Source organism: Aquarana catesbeiana, linkage group LG10 (assembly GCF_042186555.1).
Source record: "Aquarana catesbeiana isolate 2022-GZ linkage group LG10, ASM4218655v1, whole genome shotgun sequence".
Classification (NCBI taxonomy): Eukaryota; Metazoa; Chordata; class Amphibia; order Anura; family Ranidae; genus Aquarana; species Aquarana catesbeiana.
In genome coordinates this window covers 262,466,360-262,487,471 of record NC_133333.1, presented here as the reverse complement: position 1 = coordinate 262,487,471, position 21,112 = coordinate 262,466,360, and the positions used below count along the sequence as shown (strand labels likewise).

General features: G+C 46.6%; 1 protein-coding gene across 1 annotated transcript in view; it reads right to left on the bottom strand.

Annotated features, from left to right (window-relative positions):
- Positions 1-21,112, bottom strand: part of VPS13D (vacuolar protein sorting 13 homolog D) — a gene marked incomplete at its 5' end in the record, with an annotated part of 401,105 nt that overhangs the window by 1,021 nt on the left and 378,972 nt on the right. Inside the window, 2 exon segments of the mRNA XM_073603729.1 lie at positions 3,507-3,747; positions 7,400-7,531. Of these exon segments, the coding sequence (XP_073459830.1) occupies positions 3,507-3,747; positions 7,400-7,531 (373 nt within the window).

The window sequence follows — 21,112 nt, the reverse complement described above, 5'->3', positions numbered from 1 at the left end:
TCTGAACCCTGCACACTGTACATAGCGCACCCCTGAACCCTGCACACTGTACATAGCGTCCTTCTGAACCCTGCACACTGTACATAGCATCCTTCTAAACCCTGCACTCTGTACATAGCGTCCTTCTGAACCCTGCACACTGTACATAGCGCACCCCTGAACCCTGCACACTGTACATAGCGTCCTTCTGAACCCTGCACTCTGTACATAGCGTCCTTCTGAACCCTTCACTCTGTACATAGCGTCCTTCTGAACCCTTCACTCTGTACATAGCGTCCTTCTGAACCCTTCACTCTGTACATAGCGTCCTTCTGAACCCTGCACACTGTACATAGCGTCCTTCTGAACCCTGTACATAGCGTCCTTCTGAACCCTGCACACTGTACATAGCGTCCTTCTGAACCCTGCACTCTGTACATAGCGCACCCCTGAACCCTGCACACTGTACATAGCATCCTTCTGAACCCTGCACACTGTACATAGCGTCCTTCTGAACCCTGCACACTGTACATAGCGTCCTTCTGAACCCTGCACACTGTACATAGCGTCCTTCTGAACCCTGCACACTGTACATAGCGTCCTTCTGAACCCTGCACACTGTACATAGCGTCCTTCTGAACCCTGCACACTGTACATAGCGTCCTTCTGAACCCTGCACTCTGTACATAGCGCACCCCTGAACCCTGCACACTGTACATAGCGTCCTTCTGAACCCTGCACACTGTACATAGCGCACCCCTGAACCCTGCACACTGTACATAGCATCCTTCTGAACCCTGCACACTGTACATAGCGTCCTTCTGAACCCTGCACACTGTACATAGCGTCCTTCTGAACCCTGCACACTGTACATAGCGTCCTTCTGAACCCTGCACTCTGTACATAGCGCACCCCTGAACCCTGCACACTGTACATAGCATCCTTCTGAACCTTGCACACTGTACATAGCGTCCTTCTGAACCCTGCACACTGTACATAGCGCACCCCTGAACCCTGCACACTGTACATAGCATCCTTCTGAACCCTGCACACTGTACATAGCGTCCTTCTGAACCCTGCACACTGTACATAGCGTCCTTCTGAACCCTGCACACTGTACATAGCGTCCTTCTGAACCCTGCACATAGCGTCCTTCTGAACCCTGCACACTGTACATAGCGTCCTTCTGAACCCTGCACACTGTACATAGCGTCCTTCTGAACCCTGCACACTGTACATAGCGTCCTTCTGAACCCTGCACACTGTACATAGCGTCCTTCTGAACCCTGCACTCTGTACATAGCGCACCCCTGAACCCTGCACACTGTACATAGCGTCCTTCTGAACCCTGCACACTGTACATAGCGTCCTTCTGAACCCTGCACACTGTACATAGCGTCCTTCTGAACCCTGCACTCTGTACATAGCGCACCCCTGAACCCTGCACACTGTACATAGCGTCCTTCTGAACCCTGCACACAGCGTCCTTCTGAACCCTGCACACTGTACATAGCGCACCCCTGAACCCTGCACACTGTACATAGCGCACCCCTGAACCCTGCACACTGTACATAGCGTCCTTTTGAACCCTGCACACTGTACATAGCGCACCCCTGAACCCTGCACACTGTACATAGCGCACCCCTGAACCCTGCACACTGTACATAGCGCACCCCTGAACTCTGCACACAGAGAACCCCTGAACTCTGCACACAGAGCACCCCTGAACCCTGCACACAGCGCACCCCTGAACTCTGCATGCTGTACATAGTGCACCCCTGAACTCTGTACATAGCGTGCCCCTGAGCTATGCACACTGTACATAGCACACCCTTGAATTCTGCACATAGCACACCCCTGAACCCTGCACTCTGTACATAGCACACCCCTGAACTCTGCATGCTGTACATAGCACACCCCTGAACCCTGCACTCTGTACATAGTGCACCCCTGAACTCTGCATGCTGTACATAGCACACCCCTGAACTCTGCACTCTGTACATAGAGCACCTCTGAACCCTGCACTCTGTACATAGCACACCCTTGAACTCTGTACATAGCACACCCTTGAACTCTGCACATAGCACACCCCTGAACCCTGCACACTGTACATAGCACACCCTTGAACTCTGCACATAGCACACCCCTGAAACCTGCACTCTGTACATAGCACACCCCTGAACTCTGCATGCTGTACATAGCACACCCTTGAACTCTGCACATAGCACACCCCTGAACCCTGCACTCTGTACATAGCACACCCCTGAACTCTGCATGCTGTACATAGCACACCCTTGAACTCTGCACATAGCACACCCCTGAACCCTGCACTCTGTACATAGCACACCCCTGAACTCTGCATGCTGTACATAGCACACCCTTGAACTCTGCACATAGCACACCCCTGAACCCTGCACTCTGTACATAGCACACCCCTGAACCCTGCACTCTGTACATAGCACACCCCTGAACTCTGCATGCTGTACATAGCACACCCTTGAACTCTGCACATAGCACACCCCTGAACCCTGCACTCTGTACATAGCACACCCCTGAACCCTGCACTCTGTACATAGCACACCCCTGAACTCTGCATGCTGTACATAGCACACCCCTGAACCCTGCACTCTGTACATAGCACACCCCTGAACCCTGCACTCTGTACATAGCACACCCCTGAACTCTGCATGCTGTACATAGCACACCCTTGAACTCTGCACATAGCGCACCCCTGACCTCTGCACTCTGACTGTAGCACACATCTGACCTCTGCACGCAGTGCACCCCCAAACTCTGTTGAGTTCTTGTACCTGATTTTCTGAGAAAAGGAAGAGGGCTGCCAAACTATCCAATATTCGGTTCAGAGCGATCGGATATCCAATGACAATTGTCAATGGAAAGATCGCTAAAAACTACAGAGGAAATACTCCACTGCTTCCATGTGTTGTCCCCTCAATGGTTGCAGGAGCAATATATTCCCCCTCACTAAAGTAACCCAGCGAGGGAGCAACCTCTCTCATCCAGTCAGCAAAGAAGTGACATCTCTCTCATCCAGTCAGCAAAGAAGTGACATCTCTCTCATTCAGTCAGCAAAGAAGTGACATCTCTCTCATCCAGTCAGCAAAGAAGTGACATCTCTCTCATCCAGCCAGCAGGGGGGAGGGTGACATCTCTCTCCACTGATGGTCGTAAAAGATGAAGGGGGTGTCAGGTGACCACGTTGAAGACCTCGGGAATTTTTTGGTGTAATACGTTTTCATCAACATTTTACAAAGGGTTGGACAGTCATTACAAAGACCAGCACAACCGGCTAGACCAAAGGATGACATCACAATGCATGGTGTGGAATACGATCGTTATCCTGGGAATTTTATTTAAGGAAATTTTGAATTCTGCTTTAACACAAAGTAGACCCCAGCAGATACTCTGCACACAGGTTCTGTAGAAAGACCATATAAACCTGAACTAGAAGACGTCTGAGGTCACCCCTATGACATCACAGAACATGGCTGTCGGTGAGCACCTACCATTGGTTTTTGGTGGGACGGCCCTGGAATGGCAATCCCGCTGCTTGTAGTTTCTGCCTTCTTGGTGAGCTGGACGTAGATCTTCCCGTGATCTTTGGAGACAAGGCAGTGGTACAAATCATCATACTTAATTTCCAGGAAGATGGCTTCTCGGTCCACATACTCGCCCCACTTCAGGAAGTACGCGGTTTTCGAGGAGATCAGCACACAGTAACTGTCTATATGTTCAACAGCAATAAAGCTGAGAAAAGACAAAGAGAGACACAAATGGAATATTCCGTTATCTTTACTACAATCAAAGCGTGACTTCCACATTTATAGACATTGAAGGTCGGCTATAAACCGCTATTGGACAATCTGCTCATCGGAGGCCATACAAGTCCAACCTTTCATTTATATGTCCTGTCAGTCATTCTACACTATATGTTCAAAGGTTGGTGGACTCCTGACCATGACCCCTCCTGTATACGACAGCTTACTGGCCCCATCCCATTCTAAAAGCATGGTCATATGGAGTGACACCCCTCCCCCCATCTCCATTAATATGGATCCCCCTTTGTAGCTACGACAACCCTCCATGCTTTTTCAAGATCTGTGAGGTCAGGTAATGATGTGGGATGAGAAGACCTGGCTCACCATCAATGTTCCATTTTATCCAAAAGGTGATCAGTATGGGAGGAGGTCAGGTGATCAGTAGGGATGAGGTCAGGTGATCAGTAGGGATGAGGTCAGGTGATCAGTAGGGAGGAGGTCAGGTGATCAGTAAGGGTGAGGTCAGGTGATCAGTAGGGAGGAGGTCAGGTGATCAGTAAGGGTGAGGTCAGGTGATCAGTAGGGAGGAGATCAGGGGATCAGTAGGGATGAGGTCAGGTGATCAGTAGGGAGGAGGTCAGGTGATCAGTAGGGAGGAGGTCAGGTGATCAGTAGGGAGGAGGTCAGGTGATCAGTAGGGAGGAGGTCAGGTGATCAGTAGGGATGAGGTCAGGGGATCAGTAGGGAGGAGGTCAGGGGATCAGTAGGGAGGAGGTCAGGTGATCAGTAAGGAGGAGGTCAGGTGATCAGTAGGGATGAGGTCAGGTGATCAGTAAGGATGAGGTCAGGTGATCGGTCGGGAGGAGGTCAGGTGATCGGTCGGGATGAGGTCAGGTGATCAGTATGGGAGGTGGTCAGGTGATCAGTATGGGAGGTGGTCAGGTGATCAGTATGGGAGGAGGTCAGGTGGTCAGTAGGGATGAGGTCAGGTGGTCAGTAGGGATGAGGTCAGGTGGTCAGTAGGGATGAGGTCAGGTGATCAGTAGGGAGGAGGTCAGGTGATCAGCAGGGAGGAGGTCAGGTGATCAGCAGGGAGGAGGTCAGGTGATCAGCAGGGAGGAGGTCAGGTGATCAGTAGGGATGAGGTCAGGTGATCAGTAGGGAGGAGGTCAGGTGATCAGTATCGGAGGAGGTCAGGTGATCAGTATCGGAGGAGGTCAGGTGATCAGTAGGGATGAGGTCAGGTGATCAGTAGGGATGAGGTCAGGTGATCAGTAGGGATGAGGTCAGGTGATCAGTAGGGAGGAGGTCAGGTGATCAGCAGGGAGGAGGTCAGGTGATCAGTAGGGATGAGGTCAGGTGATCAGTATCGGAGGAGGTCAGGTGATCAGTATCGGAGGAGGTCAGGTGATCAGTATGGGAGGAGGTCAGGTGATCAGTAGGGAGGAGGTCAGGTGATCAGTAGGGATGAGGTCAGGTGGTCAGTAGGGATGAGGTCAGGTGGTCAGTAGGGATGAGGTCAGGGGATCAGTAGGGAGGAGGTCAGGGCTCTGTACAGGACACTCCAGTTCCTCCACACCAAACTGGTCACATGTCTTTATGGAGCTGGCTTTACTTTTCTGGGAAGGCTTCCCACAAAATGTTGGAGGGTGTCTGTGGGAATTTATGCCCATTTATGAGGTCAGGTACTGATGTTGGATGAGAAGACCTGGCTCACCATTGTGCACAGAGTGGGAATTCTGGTAGTCCTGGCGGGGATTTGGGGACTTTTACCATGTAGGTAGGTGTGATGGTCAGAGGTCCACAAATATTTGGCCTTATAGTGAGTGATTTGCAACATTTGTTCCTTCACATTGCCTTTGTGTGTAGTTTTTGTGAAGACAGGTTGGATGAAGAAAGTGTTATTTAGCCATAAGACATAATAGGGGACCAAATGGATCTATTGACACCCAAATCTATCTGTCTACTCCTCACCTCACTCCTTCAGTCTCCTCTCGCATTACTAACTTACTAACTGACATATCAGCATGGATGTCACACCACTTCCTTCAACTAAATCTCTCTAAAACTGAGCTATTAATATTCTCCCCCGCCCCCGCACCCCTCCATGACTTTTCCATCAAAATCAACAATGCAGCCATCAGTCCCTCCCCTCACGTCAGGGTCCTCGGTGTAATCCTAGACTCCGACTTGTCATTTCAGCCTCAAGTCCAATCATTGTCAAAAGTTTGTAGAATTCACCTTCATAACATCTCTAAAATTCACCCCTTTTTATCAAATGAAACCACCAAACTCCTCATTCACTCCCTTGTTATCTCTCGTCATGACTATTACAACTCCCTTCTCATTGGCTTACCTCTCCATAGACTCCTCCCCTCTTCAGTCTATCATGAATGCTGCTGTCAGACTTATCCACCTTACCAACCGCTCAGTGTCTGCCAACCCTCTACTTCAATCCCTACACTTGCTCCCAATCACCCAGCGAATTAAATTCAAAATTCTAACCACAACATGCAAAGCCATTCACAACTCTGCCCCGAGCTACATCACCAATCTTGTCTCCAAATATCACCCAAATCCTCCTCTCCGCTCCTCTCAAGACCTCCTGCTTTCAAGCTCTCTCATCTCCTCCTCTCATGCTCGTCTCCAGGATTTCTCCAGAGCCTCTCCCATCCTCTGGAACTCGCTACCTCCATCTATCCGGCTATCCCCTACTCTTGCTACCTTCAGGCAATCCCTGAAAACTCATCTCTTCAGGAAAGCCTATCACGTCTCCAACTAATCTCCTCCCACTTCCACCAGCTCATTCCCCACAGTTACAACCTTTTGTACCACCTGCCCCACCCTATTAGATTGTAAGCTCTTCTGAGCAGGGCCCTCTTAATCCTATTGTATTGTATTGTATTATATTATAACTGTATTGTCTCCCTTTTATATTGTAAAGCGCTGCGTAAACTGTTGGCGCTATATAAATCCTGAAGAATAATAATAATAATAATTTGTCATAAGAGGGGGGGGAGGGGATATTGCATACTCCAATTTTTACCAGTCATGACATCAACATTGCTGTTTTCTGAAGTTACATAGGACTGGGAGAGGGGGTGGTGGTAGAGCCATGGAACACACGGTATAGTTGTAGACTTTAAATCAGGGACATTCAAAATTCGAAGATTCCAAGCAAGCATCAGGAGATGAGGACAGCCTGGCAATCTTCTGCTCATTAGTGTCTCCAGAGGACCTCTGGTTGCCTAAAGACTGAATATACCCTGATCACTATCCTTTGTGTATAAAGCACCATATTATACAGACTTGTACATTATATATTATAGGGTGCCAACTACAGATGACATACAAACCAATGGACAGACACCAGGAGCCAAACACCCAACTGGTACCAACGTTCTACCTGAAATGGGGGACTAGAAGTTTCCGGAGAATTAGTGACTTGACAGAAAACTGTGTGACTGTTTATTGTATACAATATTTATAATTCATCAACAACCCACCAGATCCTCAATAATTCACCCAGTGCACCTGACAAGCAAGGCCTCCGCCAGGTCAAACATCTGCTCATAGGATCGATCACTAGAGCGAGTATAAATCAGAGGGGGGAGGGGGCGACTCTGGTCACCGACACTTACAACTCATCCTGGATGTTGTCTGTCAGTCTGAAGAGTTGTTCTTGTCCCTCAGCCTGGATATCGGAGTATCTGGGAAGAAGTCCCTGAGGACTGGTGCAGCACCGTGGTCTCCTCACCCTCTGAACCTGCATCCTAGAAGAACAAAACGTCCGATCGTTAAAACTCCTCCAAACAGAACAATCTTCACTTCTTCCATAGAGAAATATACCGCATGGTGTAAGAGCCCATCGCTGCCCTTCACCCGGGAAAAACAAAAGAGCGGGATAAAACCAAATCTATTCAGTATTCCCGAGCATTTATATACCCGGGCATTTATATACAGGACCTGAGTATTTATATACAGGACCTGTGTATTTATATACAGTACCTGAGTATTTATATACCTGGGCATTTATATACAGGACCTACGTATTTATACACCTGGGTATTTATATACAGGACCTGAGTATTTATATACAGGACCTGAGTATTTATATACCTGGGTATTTATATACAGGACCCGAGTATTTATATACAGTACCTGAGTATTTATACACCTGGGTATTTATATACAGTACCAAAATATTTATACACCTGGGCAGATCTATAAACAGAGCAGTCATAGACCTAAGTACATACATAGGTGGGCATAGCTGTACTTTACAAGGCTCTCCATACAATGGAGGGTATGGGGGATTTCCAAGGCTCTCCATACAATGAAGGGTATGGGGGACTTCTAAGGCTCTCCATACAATGAAGGGTATGGGGGATCTCCAAGGCCCTCCATACAATGAAGGGTATGGGGGATTTCCAAGGCTCTCCAAACAATGAAGGGTATGGGGGATCTCCAAGGCTCTCCATACAATGAAGGGTATGGGGGATCTCCAAGGCTCTCCATACAATGTAGGGTATGGGGGATTTCCAAGGCTTTCCATACAATGAAGGGTATGGGGGATCTCCAAGGCTCTCCATACAATGAAGGGTATGAGGGACTTCTAAGGCTCTCCATACAATGAAGGGTATGGGGGACTTCTAAGGCTCTCCATACAATGAAGAGTATGGGGGATCTCCAAGGCTCTCCATAAAATGAAGGGTATGGGGGATCTCCAAGGCCCACCATACAATGAAGGGTATGGGGGATTTCCAAGGCTCTCCATACAATGAAGGGTATGGGGGATTTCCAAGGCTCTCCATACAATGAAGGGTATGGGGGATCTCCAAGGCCCTCCATACAATGAAGGGTATGGGGGATCTCCAAGGCTCTCCATACAATGAAGGGTATGGGGGATCTCCAAGGCTCTCCATACAATGGAGGGTATGGGTGATCTCCAAGGCTCTCCATACAATGAAGGGTATGGGGGATCTCCAAGGCTCTCCATACAATGAAGGGTATGGGGGATCTCCAAGGCTCTCCATACAATGGAGGGTATGGGTGATCTCCAAGGCTCTTCATACAATGAAGGGTATGGGGGCTCTCCAAGGCTCTCCATACAATGGAGGGTATGGGGGATCTACAAGGATCTCCACACAATGAGGGCATGGGGGATTTCCAAGGCTCTCCATACAATGAAGGGTAAGGGGGATCTCCAGAACTTTGTGAAGGAAGGGGTGCTGCCAGGGCAGAACACTGACAGACCCATCATGGATATATAGAGACCTTCTCCAGCTTTCCTCATCTATATTCCCGGCGGCTGGCAAAGTGCCTTTCTATCCGCCGGTGAGCTCAGAATGCGTTCTTCATCACACTGACAGGAGATAAATATCTTATAGATGTGAATGACGGGACGGGGGGGGGGGGGATGTCAGGTACCGGGGCAAAATATCATCCAATACTACAATTCCAATATTTCGTATCCCCTGTATATATATAAAGCTCAATTCCAGGTGTGGATGTTCTTACATCATTACATTGGACCATCTATATCTGGTATATATATATATATATATATATATATATATATATATATATATATATATATATATATATATATATATATATATATATATATATATCGGTGTTTCTCATTCTAAAATGTAAAAAGCTAAAAAAGCTGGTGGGGCTTCTGGTGGGGCTTTAATGTGGACATAGGGTAGAATGTAGTGCGCAGGCGCCGTGTACAGCTGACTCAGGTGTTCAGCTTCGGCTCTTTTCGGCGGCTCCCTTGTTGTTCCTACTGCGCAAGCGCTGCGCCTGCGCAGTAGAGGGAGGGGTCCTTATCCGCCGGGGGAACTTTCTCGGCAAGACACTGGTGGCTGGAAGGTTGTAATGGTGCACAATGTAATCCTGAGACTTTATGTAACTTAAAGGCTTCATCCACCCGCCGGCTTATAAACTATTATGGGCAGTTTTTTTAGGGATTGTGCCAAGACACCCCTGAAGAAACCGAAAGGCACCTTTGTTGGAAAAGGCCGGTATATACCAAACCTGTGAGATCCCTCTAGAAGCTGGTAGGCACCGCTACTAGAGTATTACTACACCACTAATACACCATTACTACAACACTACTACAGTATTACTACTGTGATCTCCACTTGCTTCCATGTGCTGCGCCGATCGTCTGTCCAGCTGCATTGGGAACTGATGAGGTCGGCTGCATGGCTGGGAATGCATTGGATTTTCCTAATGATTGCAAAGCATTCTCTGATTGGATGAGCCAGAATGAGGTAACCCCCCCCATAGGGGGAGATTTACTATAACTGGAAGGTGCAGAATGTGGTGCAGCTGTACATGGCAGACAAGGTGGATTGTGTGGTGGAGAGGTGAACTTCCACCCTCCAGGAGGGGCGGTGACCTCAGCTCTCTGGTCACACCTTTCCGGTTTTCTTGGACAAAGTTGTAGAGGTCATTGAGGTCACTTGCGGCTGCACCGGATGGTGAAATATGGTATTATGGGAGGATACAAGCACCTCCCCGCCCCCACTTCCTCAAGCCTAGGCAAGGATGACATCATTCCTCCCCTTCCCCCCAGCCTCCTGGGACACGCCCCTGTATGACCAATCTCTGCACAGTCTCGCACATGTGCACTGGGGGGAGGGGCGGTAGTGATTCATTAGGAAGTTAGAGCCGACTCCCGTATCCAAGATGAGAAGAATCGGCTGCAGGACTCCATGGGCAGGTAAATGCCGACCAGATCCATTATCTGTAGACTCCAAATGGTTTAAATAATGAGTGGAGTTCCTCTTTATAACAGCCTGGCGCAGTTATACTCTCCTGGGCGAATCGCCGTCATTGTACATCGGCCGCTTTAAGACCACTAGGGGGCGCGTGCACGCCGCCAGAGCCGATGTGTGTGTCTGGTGGCTGCGATTTCCACCGGCACCCCCTCCCCCCCGATTGCTCCCGAGAGAGATCTGTCAATGTAATGTCCCCATTCTGTCAGGGGAGGAGAGAGAGATCTGCTGTTCCTAGTGATTAGGAACAGCGATCTCTCTCCTCCAGTCAGTCCCCTCCCCCCCACAGTTAGAAACACCTCCCAGGGAACACATTTAACCCCTTGATCGCCCCCTAGTGTTAACCCCTTCCCTGCCAGTGACGTTTATACAGTAATCAGTGGCTATTTTTAGCTCTGTATAAATGTCAATGGTCCCAAAAAAGTGTCAAAAATGTCCGATCTGTCCGCCGCAATGTCGCAGTTCCGATAAAAATCGCTGATCGCCGCCATTACTAGTAAAAAAAAATGTTTAAAAAAATGCTATAAATCTCTCCCCTATTTTGTAGACGCTATAACTTTTGCGCAAACCAATCAATATACGCTTATTGTGATTTTTTTACCAAAAATATGTAGAAGAATACGTATCGGACTAAACTGAGGAAGAATTTTTTTTATATATATTTTTGGATATTTATTATAGCAAAAAGTAAAAAATCATTTTTTCAAAATTGTCGCTTTTTTTTGTTTATAGCACAAAAAATAAACCGCAGAGGTGATCAAATACCACCAAAAGAAATCCCTATTTGTGGGGAAAAAAAGAACATATATTTTGTTTGTGTGCAACGTCGCACGCCCGCGCAATTCTCAGCTAAAGGGACGCAGTGCTGAATCTCAAAAAATGGCCTGGTCATGAAAGGGGGTAAATTCTTCTGGTCCTTAAGTGGTTAAAGAGAATTTTTAAAGGCCAGAACTTTATTTTATTGGGTACTAGTTTTGGAAAGAATTGAGAAGGGTCAGAACCTCTGCCAAGTTTTTATTGCTCTTGGTCTGTTTTGCTCCCTGTGTCCCCATTGAGGAGAAGACTTTCATTTCCTGTTCTGGTGACCACACTAAATCAATAATAAAAACCTGCATGCGGTTATAAACCTTCCCTCATTCTATTCAAAATTAAAAGAACAAAAATCATTTTTGGCTGGAGCCGGCACGTATGACCGCAGCCAAAATGTGGTCTCTGTTTAGTTAATGCTGAGGTGGACACATTTCATTCTTCTGAGGACTGGTCTACAGGCCATGGAGCCAACCTATAAAACCAAATCCATCTGACACTTATTTAGTTGAATGGTTTCCATCACCGGCGTCTCCATATGAAAATGACATCCATCTAGTGGGAAATCAGGAACAAAGGGGGCCATGGATTATTTTCATTGAAATCCACCTCTCTGGCTTCCACCACATTACCAGTTTAGGAGAAAATGCAATAAAATATCCGGCTGCTTATGGATTCCAGTTCTCCGGTCTCCAGGAACGTTTAGTTCTAAGTAAAAAGGAATGTATACAGAGGAAGTGGGGAGAGGGGGAACCGGCCCTCAGAACAAAGATGCTTCTGTCGCCGGCAACACGGGTAGCAGAACATTCACCGCGGTAATAGAGTCCGTCCAGCGTCATGAGGATTTTCACCTCAACCATTTCGTCCAAGTGTTAGAATGAACAGTATGGACAAGCAGTCCTTCAAGGCTTGCCAGACGGCTCTGTTTGGTCTGGATGGCAAGTCACATTCCTCTCAACTCGCTAGATTTTTTTTTTTTTTTTTATAACTACAGTCTGTTCCACTGTCTCAAGTTTCTTTCTGTAAATAATAAGAACCTCTTCTGAATCTGAAAAGCAGAGCAAAGCCTGGTGAGGCCCACATCTGTGTTACATTAAAACGTGCACTCAATAGATTTTTTGATTCTTTTTTAATGAGTACACAAAGGCTATACAAGACAGAAAAGCCCCAATGTCTCCCGGTCACAGCAGGGAGGAGAGCGGCTCGAGGAAGAGACAAAAGGAACCGCGGCTGGTGTCAGAAAGTTCAAGTGTGAGCAAAGGTCCTCAGTATTAAAGGAAAATATAGAGGCTTCCATCTGGGACATCCCATCCCAGAAGGGAAGAACATACAGAAGGTACTAAGGTGACCAAAAATGGCCAGACTGAGTTCAAGTCCTCAATGTGAAGGGATAATATAGAGGCCTGCATTCAACACATCCCATCCCAGGAGAGAAGAACATACAGAAGGTACTAAGGTGACCAAAGATGGCCAGACAGTTCAAATCCTCAATGTGAAGGGATAATATAGAGGCCTGCATTTAACACATCCCATCCCAGGAGAGAAGACCATATAGAAGGTACTAAGGTGACCAAAGATGGCCAGACTGAGTTCAAATCCTCAATGTGAAGGGATAATATAGAGGCCTGCATTTAGCACATCCCATCCCAGGAGAGAACATACAGGAGGTACTAAGGTGACCAAAGATGGCCAGACTGAGTTCCAATCATCAATGTGAAGGGATAATATAGAGGCCTGCATTTAGCACATCCCATCCCAGGAGAGAACATACAGGAGGTACTAAGGTGACCAAAGATGCGAAGGGATTATATAGAGGCTCCCATCCTTAAAGAGAAGACCTTATACAAGGTACTAAGGTGACCACAGATGGCCAGACTGGGTTCAGGTCCTCAGTGGGAAGACCATACCAGAAATACTAAGGTAACCAAAGATGGCCAGAACTCCTGCTGACAATGACCGGAGGTAATAATTCTGCCCGGCCTAAATTGCACACCACCAGGAACCACTCAAGTTATAGACTGACAGAATTTCATTAGAAATCTCTTGTTTAAGGAACATTTGTTCATTTTTTGAATGGTTAGTGGGGTCAAACTAACGTTAGGTTTTAACTGCAATAATGACAAAATGCGAAGGAGCAGGATGGAAAATTTTTCTTGAACAAATTTCCAACAGTGAATGTGGTTTTCATTCAGGAAAATCCCTTCATTCGCTTCAAAATCAAATGTTAAAATAAAACAACATTTTTGGCCAGAGTTTTAAAAACCCACAAAGAGTCAGTATAAGACTGAAAATCAGATTAGATAAGATTTTTTGGGTAGGAGGCAAAAAACGAAAACATGAACCTCTATAACCTGAGTCTGTAAAAGAAAATGAGGGCCACTTGGCACGTATGTTAGAATTTTCGGTGGTCCTTCTCTTCTCTCCACCCAGGAGGACTATCACTGCAGAACATCTTCGATACCAGGCCGCCGAGGCATTGCACTTTTGTTTTTTTTACTTTTTTCCTATTTATTATTCCCCTCACGTGTTCGTCACTCTACACTTATATATGTGTCTTTTACATGTGAATTGTAGGGTGTGGATCTTTGAGCCTACCGCAAAGTCTAGGCAAAGGATGTGTGGCCCTCAGGTCAGGGTCTGCTAGGCCTTTTGGCTAGGTGCACCTAAGTGTGCCTCCCCATCAGGAATCTCATGCCCCAGGGGGTCAGGGAAGGGTCCTTCCTCTCTGAGGGGGGGGGGCATATGACACACCCTAAGGGCACTTTTTTGTGCGTTCACAAATCCCTTTTGGGTTACTTTTGGGGTTTTGTTTTTGCAAATTGCACTGCAGGCTTGGGAAAAAAAAAAAAATCACTGCATACCCAACATAATATTCACGAATCTCAAAAACTAAAGAGGACGAGCGATTTGATGAACTGAAATAAAGAGAAAATAAATGAATGTGAAATATTTCTCTTTTTATCGCTTTGACCTCATTATCCAGATACAGTAAGTCGTACATCAGAGGAGTGCGTGGTGCCGTCTGATCGACCCGACTCATATTGTTCTTCACTCATTAATGATTAAAAGCAAAAGTGCCGCTTAGGAGAAGGATAAAGTATGTGTTGGTGTGAGATCCTTGACAAATTAATGGAAGCTTATCTTGAAATTTCCATTTTAACAGCCTTTATAATGTCAACTTGAAAGTAATGAGCAGCTCCGGCTGAGTGTAGATTGTGGCCAGTCTATCGACTCCGAGATTGCTGATTAACACAAAACACGCCCATCCTCCGACTTCACACAACACAGGAAAATGTATTCTGACATTTGTAGCTTAATACATACCATTCAAATATTATGTCTGCATAAAATATTTTCACCTTACTTCTGTACTTACGGTGCCTTGAAAAAGTATTCATACCCCTTGATATTTCCCACATTTTGTTACAACCAAAACCGTAAATGTATTTTATTGGGATTTTATGTGATAGACCAACACAAAGTGTCACATAATTGTGAAGTGGAAGGAAAATTATAAATGATACAAATAAATATGTGAAAAGTGTGGGGGGGGGCATTTGTATTCAGCCCCCTTTACTCTGATACCCCTTACTAAAATCTAGAGGAACCAATTGCCTTCAGAAGTCATCTAATTAGTAAAAACACCTGTATGTAATGTAATCTCAGAAAAAAAAAATTCAGCTGTTCCGTGAAGCCCTCTGATGTTTGTTAGAGAACCTTAGTGAACAAACATCATGAAGGCCAAGGAACACACCAGACAGGTCAGGGATAAAGTTGTGGAGAAGTATAAAGCAGGGTTAGGTTATAAAAAAAATCTCCCAAGCTTTGACCATCTCACGGAGCTCTGTTCAATCCGTCATCGGAAAATGGAAAGAGTATGGCACAACTGCAAACCTACCAAGACATGGCCGTCCACCTAAACTGACCGGCCGGGCAAGGAGAGCATTCATCAGAGAAGAGCCAAGAGGTCCATGGTAACTCTGGAGGAGCTGCAGAGATCCACAGCTCAGGTGGGAGAATCTGTCCACAGGACAACTATTAGTCGTGTTCTCCACAAATCTGCCCTTTATGGAAGAGTGACAAGAAGAAAGACATTGGTGAAAGAAAGTCATAAGAAGTCCTGTTTGTAGTTTGTGAGAAGCCATGTGGAGGACACAGCAAACATGTGGAAGAAGGTGATCTGGTCAGAGGAGACCAAAATTCTACTTTATGGCCTAAAAGTAAAACGCTATGTGTGGGGAAAACTAACACTGCCCATCACCCTGAACACACCATCCCCACCGTGAAACATGGTGGTGGCAGCATCATGTGGTGGGGGTGCTTTTCTTCAGCAGGGACAGGGAAGCTGGTCAGAGTTGATGGGAAGATGGATGGAGACAAATACAGGACAATCTTAGAAGAAAACCTGTTAGAGTCTACAAAAGACTTGAGACTGGGGCGGAGGTTCACCTTCCAGCAGGACAACGACCCGAAACATCCAGCCAGAGCTACAATGGAATGGTTTAGATCAAAGCATATTCATGTGTTAGAATGGCCCAGTCACAGTCCAGACCTAAATCACATTGAGAATCTGTGGCAAGACTTGAAAATTGCTGTTCACAGACGCTCTCCATCCAATCAGACAGAGCTTGAGATATTTTACAAAGAAGAATGGGCAGAAATGTCCTCTCTAGATGTGCAAAGCTGGTAGAGACACCCCCAAAAAGACTTATAGAGAAAGGGGGTTCTACAAAGTATTGACTCCGGGGGGCGCCATACAAATGCCCCTCCCCCCACACTTTTCACATATTTATTTGTATCATTTATCATTTTCCTTCCACTTCACAATTATGTGACACTTTGTGTTGGTCGATCACATAAAATCCCAATAAAATACATTTACGGTTTTGGTTGTAACATGACAAAATGTGGGGAATTTCAAGGGGTGTGAATACTTTTTCCAGGCACTGTAAATTGGTTATGATGTCGTTGGGGATTATTCTGAGGGACCTAAACAGTCACATGAAATGCATGAAAAGTATAAACTGAAAAGTCTAAAGGAAAATCCAGAGGTGGGCTTTCTTCTCAGTTTAGGGCAAAACGAAAACTAGAGAGTGTATCCCAATACCCTGAAAGCCTTTCAGCGATAGGACCACCACAGTGTATAAAGGTGGGGGCTTCCCGGACAAAGGACGACCTTCACTGAGGAGAGGTCAAGTAACGCTTGTTATGATATCGTATGGAACCTCCAACCTGCTTCGGGGATTTTTAACAAACGATTACACCTCTGGGTATACCAGCCGATCACTGTGTAGTAAAGCTCCACATGGAAATAGCGCCATGAAAAGAGGAAGAGACGCTTTCCAAATCAGGCAGGTAAAGTAAGCTTTAGTAGAAGTAAAGGCACTTCCGAACAATTAACACGTAACACATGGATTATCCCTTCACCCAAAAGCAAGATGGCCGCATGTGTGAATTAGTCTTTCAATAATAAATTGTTCAACCCAATTTTTTTTTCTGCTGAAGTCTGAACATCCCAGTTGCAAAGCTAATGATCGACTATTATATACAAAGTGCAAAGCTAATGATCGACTATTATATACAAAGTCCCCCCCTAATGATTGACTATTATTTACAAAGTACCCCCCTAATGATCGACTATTATTTACAAAGTACCCCCCTAATGATCGACTATTATTTACAAAGTACCCCCCTAATGATCGACTATTATTTACAAAGTACCCCCCTAATGATCGACTATTATATACAAAGTACCCCCCTAATGATCGACTATTATTTACAAAGTACCCCCCTAATGATCGACTATTATTTACAAAGTACCCCCCTAATGATCGACTATTATTTACAAAGTACCCCCCTAATGATCGACTATTATTTACAAAGTACCCCCCTAATGATCGACTATTGTATACGGCAATGCCATCTATTAAGTGGTTGGTGACAAGATTCTGAACTGAAACTAGTTTGCTGCATCTTCTAAGGACAGAGATGGAGAGATATCCTCACCGGTGTTTGCATTTTTTGACCACTTTCCACAGCAATTACAAAACCAAACAAAAACAAAACAAAGAGAAGTACAATGTTTCTGAGCCACGCAGGGCCCCTTCGTCATCACATGCCTTTGGACGGAAGTTGTCGATCCATGGTTTGCTGGTGAATATGTACACTTGCTTGATCTTTCCAGGACCCAACTGGTAATCGCTACACCACCCACCATTTTATGAGCCATACTTTCCAGGAACATGTGCGATAGGAATATTGACCACAATGTTTCTCTAATGGACTCTCCATAAAGTAGAATAAAGTAAGAAAAAAACAGCAAGAAAGCGATCCCCTCCTCCCCATTATGGTTTATTGAGAAAGGGGGGAGGCAAAGCTACTGTTGGGAGACCCCACCATTGGATTTTCTAGGAGATATAGGAAGCTGGCAGGCAATTAGTCCATTAAATTTCCCAAATGAAACAGATTTTGGATTGGGTTGGCCTTTAAAAGAAAATCAGACAATTGTTGGAAAGTTCCCTCTGTGAAGATATCATCCATGGCAGGATGCAGAGCTCCGTGGTCTTTCCTGGGTACTCCATCCTATCGATGCTTTGAGGACATCTGCCATCCCTCTCATCGGGAGGAAAGTGGTTGGTTCAGTATGAGGTCCCCAGAGTGTCCGTTCTTATTGCTCTTTAATACAGTTGACAAGTTTCCCGATTGTTTCTGGCAATTAAACCCTGTTATCCAACAAAGGCACATTTGACCTCCTATCTTAAGCCTGTTGAGTCATTGAAGTGAAAGGGGAGTAAAGAAGCAGAAGTGGCAAATTTCCAACGAGATTCAATGTCTGTTTATGATATGGAAATTTATTCAATAGAGTTTTTTTTTTTCATTTTTACGCAAACCCAAAAAGATTCACTAAGCGGTGTTTTGTTGGTGGAATGAATCCTCCCATTATAAGGGGAGAAGGTTGGTGACAGAACAAGCTGGAAAGCAACAAGCACGTCCAATGTTTAGAACTGCAATCAGTATTGATTCCGTCCCATGCTGACTTGTACATTTACTATAGCAGGAATCTGTAGAGGTCTCATAATTGCTATAAGAATACCTGCCAATCCTTCCAGCATCCACCTTCTTCTGCACACAGGTGACAACGCAATCTACAGACTCCTATTGCGGTGACAGTGTTGTCAGCCAAGTGTGCCCACCCCCACTCTGAGACTGCAGTCAGCGTGTATCCATTATATCTTCTGGCATCCATCGTATCTCCTGGTACCCATAGTACCTTGTTACGTCCATCGTATCTCCTAGTACCCATCGTATCTCCTTGTGGCCATCGTATCTTGTGACATCCATCGTATCTCCTGGTACCCACATAGTACCTTGTGGCATCCATCGTATCTTCTGGTACCCATAGTACCTTGTGGCATCCATCGTATCTCCAGTAGCCATCATACCTTGTGGCATCCATCATGTCTCCTGGTACCCATAGTACCTTGTGGCATCCATCGTATCTCCTGGTACCCACATAGTACCTCGTGACATCCATCGTATCTCCCAGTAGCCATCATACCTTGTGGCATCCATCATGTCTCCTGGTACCCATAGTACCTTGTGGCATCCATCGTATCTCCTGGTACCCACATAGTACCTTGTGACATCCATCGTATCTCCCAGTAGCCATCATACCTTGTGACATCTATCGTATCTTCTGGTACCCATAGTACCTTGTGACATCCATCGTATCTCCAGTACCCATAGTACCTTGTGGCATCCATCATGTCTCCTGGTACCCATAGTACCTTGTGGCATCCATCGTATCTCCTGGTACCCATAGTACCTTGTGGCATCCATCGTATCTCCTGGTACCCATAGTACCTTGTGGCATCCATCGTATCTTCTGGTACCCATAGTACCTTGTGGCATCCATCGTATCTCCTGGTACCCATAGTACCTTGTGGCATCCATCGTATCTCCTGGTACCCATAGTACCTTGTGGCATCCATCGTATCTTCTGGTACCCATAGTACCTTGTGGCATCCATCGTATCTTCTGGTACCCATAGTACCTTGTGGCATCCATCGTATCTTCTGGTACCCATAGTACCTTGTGGCATCCATCGTATCTTCTGGTACCCATAGTACCTTGTGGCATCCATCATATCTCCTGGTACCCACATAGTACCTTGTGACATCCATCGTATCTCCCGGTAGCCACATAGTACCTTGTGACATCCATCGTATCTCCTGGTACCCACATAGTACCTTGTGACATCCATCGTATCTCCCGGTAGCCATCGTCCCTTGTGGCATCCATCGTATCTCCTGGTACCCACATAGTACCTTGTGACATCCATCGTACGTCCTGGCACCCATCATACTTCCTGGTATTTGTCATACCTCCTGGTACCCACCATATCTCCTGGCATCCATTGTACCTCCTGGTACACATCATACCTCTTGGCCTACTCTCTAGGTGCAGGTCAGAATAAAGCGGAACTCTGGGTATAGTGAGAAATATACTGGTTTAGTGTTATCTGCTGAAGGATTTGTTATTCTGTCCGGCCAGTTTGATGATTCATATACCTCTTCCAGGCAGTGCAGCCAGGATGGTGACACCACTTTCTCTAATAGATTGTCACCTCTCTACCTGCAGCCTGAGCCGCTTTCTTGGTTTGGCCCACCTGTCTGCACATGTAACAGCAGCACACCTGATTGGCTCCTGGTGTTGCCCCTCCCCCTCTCAGTCTGCTGTGTAGGGGATGATAGGAACATAGATTCAGGTACTTATATTAGCTGTATGTCAATTGTAAAGATAAATCGGATCATTTGTTAAATGAATACAAAACTGCATGAATTGAGGTTTATGTCTGCATGGAGTTTGGCTGATGACGAGTCCCGCGGTGAATATAATCTGACGGCTTTAAGCATTTGTAATGAAAGGAAAGCTCAGGCAGGAGCAGCCAATCGAACTGTCCCCAGACGCCGTGCGTTCATTTGGCTAGGTGGTTTATTTGCATGTAAATAGCGTGGACTGCGCTGCCTTCTCAGAGAAGGAAAAACGGCGAGCGGAGTCCATACCGAGAATGTGTTCCTCCATGGCAACCCCGGGAAGAAGTGCAGAAAAACCAGATGCATCTCCGAACGGGCAGAGATTGGTGAATGAGGAGGGCGGTAAGGAGCGTGGCAGATCTGGCCACCATTGGTGGAAAGGCACTGGGGGGATGAGGAGCGCGGCAGATCTGGCTGCCATCGGTGGAAGGACATTGGGGATAGGAGCGCGGCAGATCTGGCCACCATCGCTGGAAAGATGCTGGGGCTGAGGAGCACGGCAGGTCTGGCTGCCATTGGTGGAAGGATGTTGGGGGTTAGGAGAGTGGCAGATCTGGCTGCCATCGCTGGAAGGACGCTGGGGCTGAGGAGCGCGGCAGATCTGGCTGCCATCGGTGGAAGGACACTAAGGGTGAGGAGCGCGGCAGATCCGGCGACCATCGCTGGAAGGACGCTGGGGCTGAGGAGCGCGGCAGATCTGGCTGCCATTGGTGGAAGGATGTTGGGGGTTAGGAGAGTGGCAGATCTGGCCACCATCGCTGGAAGGACATTGGGGGTGAGGAGTGCAGCAGATCTGGCCACCATTGGTGGAAGGACGCTGGGGGTGAGGAGCGCGGCAGATCTGGCCACCATCGCGGTGGAAGGACGCTGGGGGTGAGGAGCGCGGCAGATCTGGCCACCATTGGTGGAAGGACGCTGGGGGTGAGGAGTGCGGCAGATC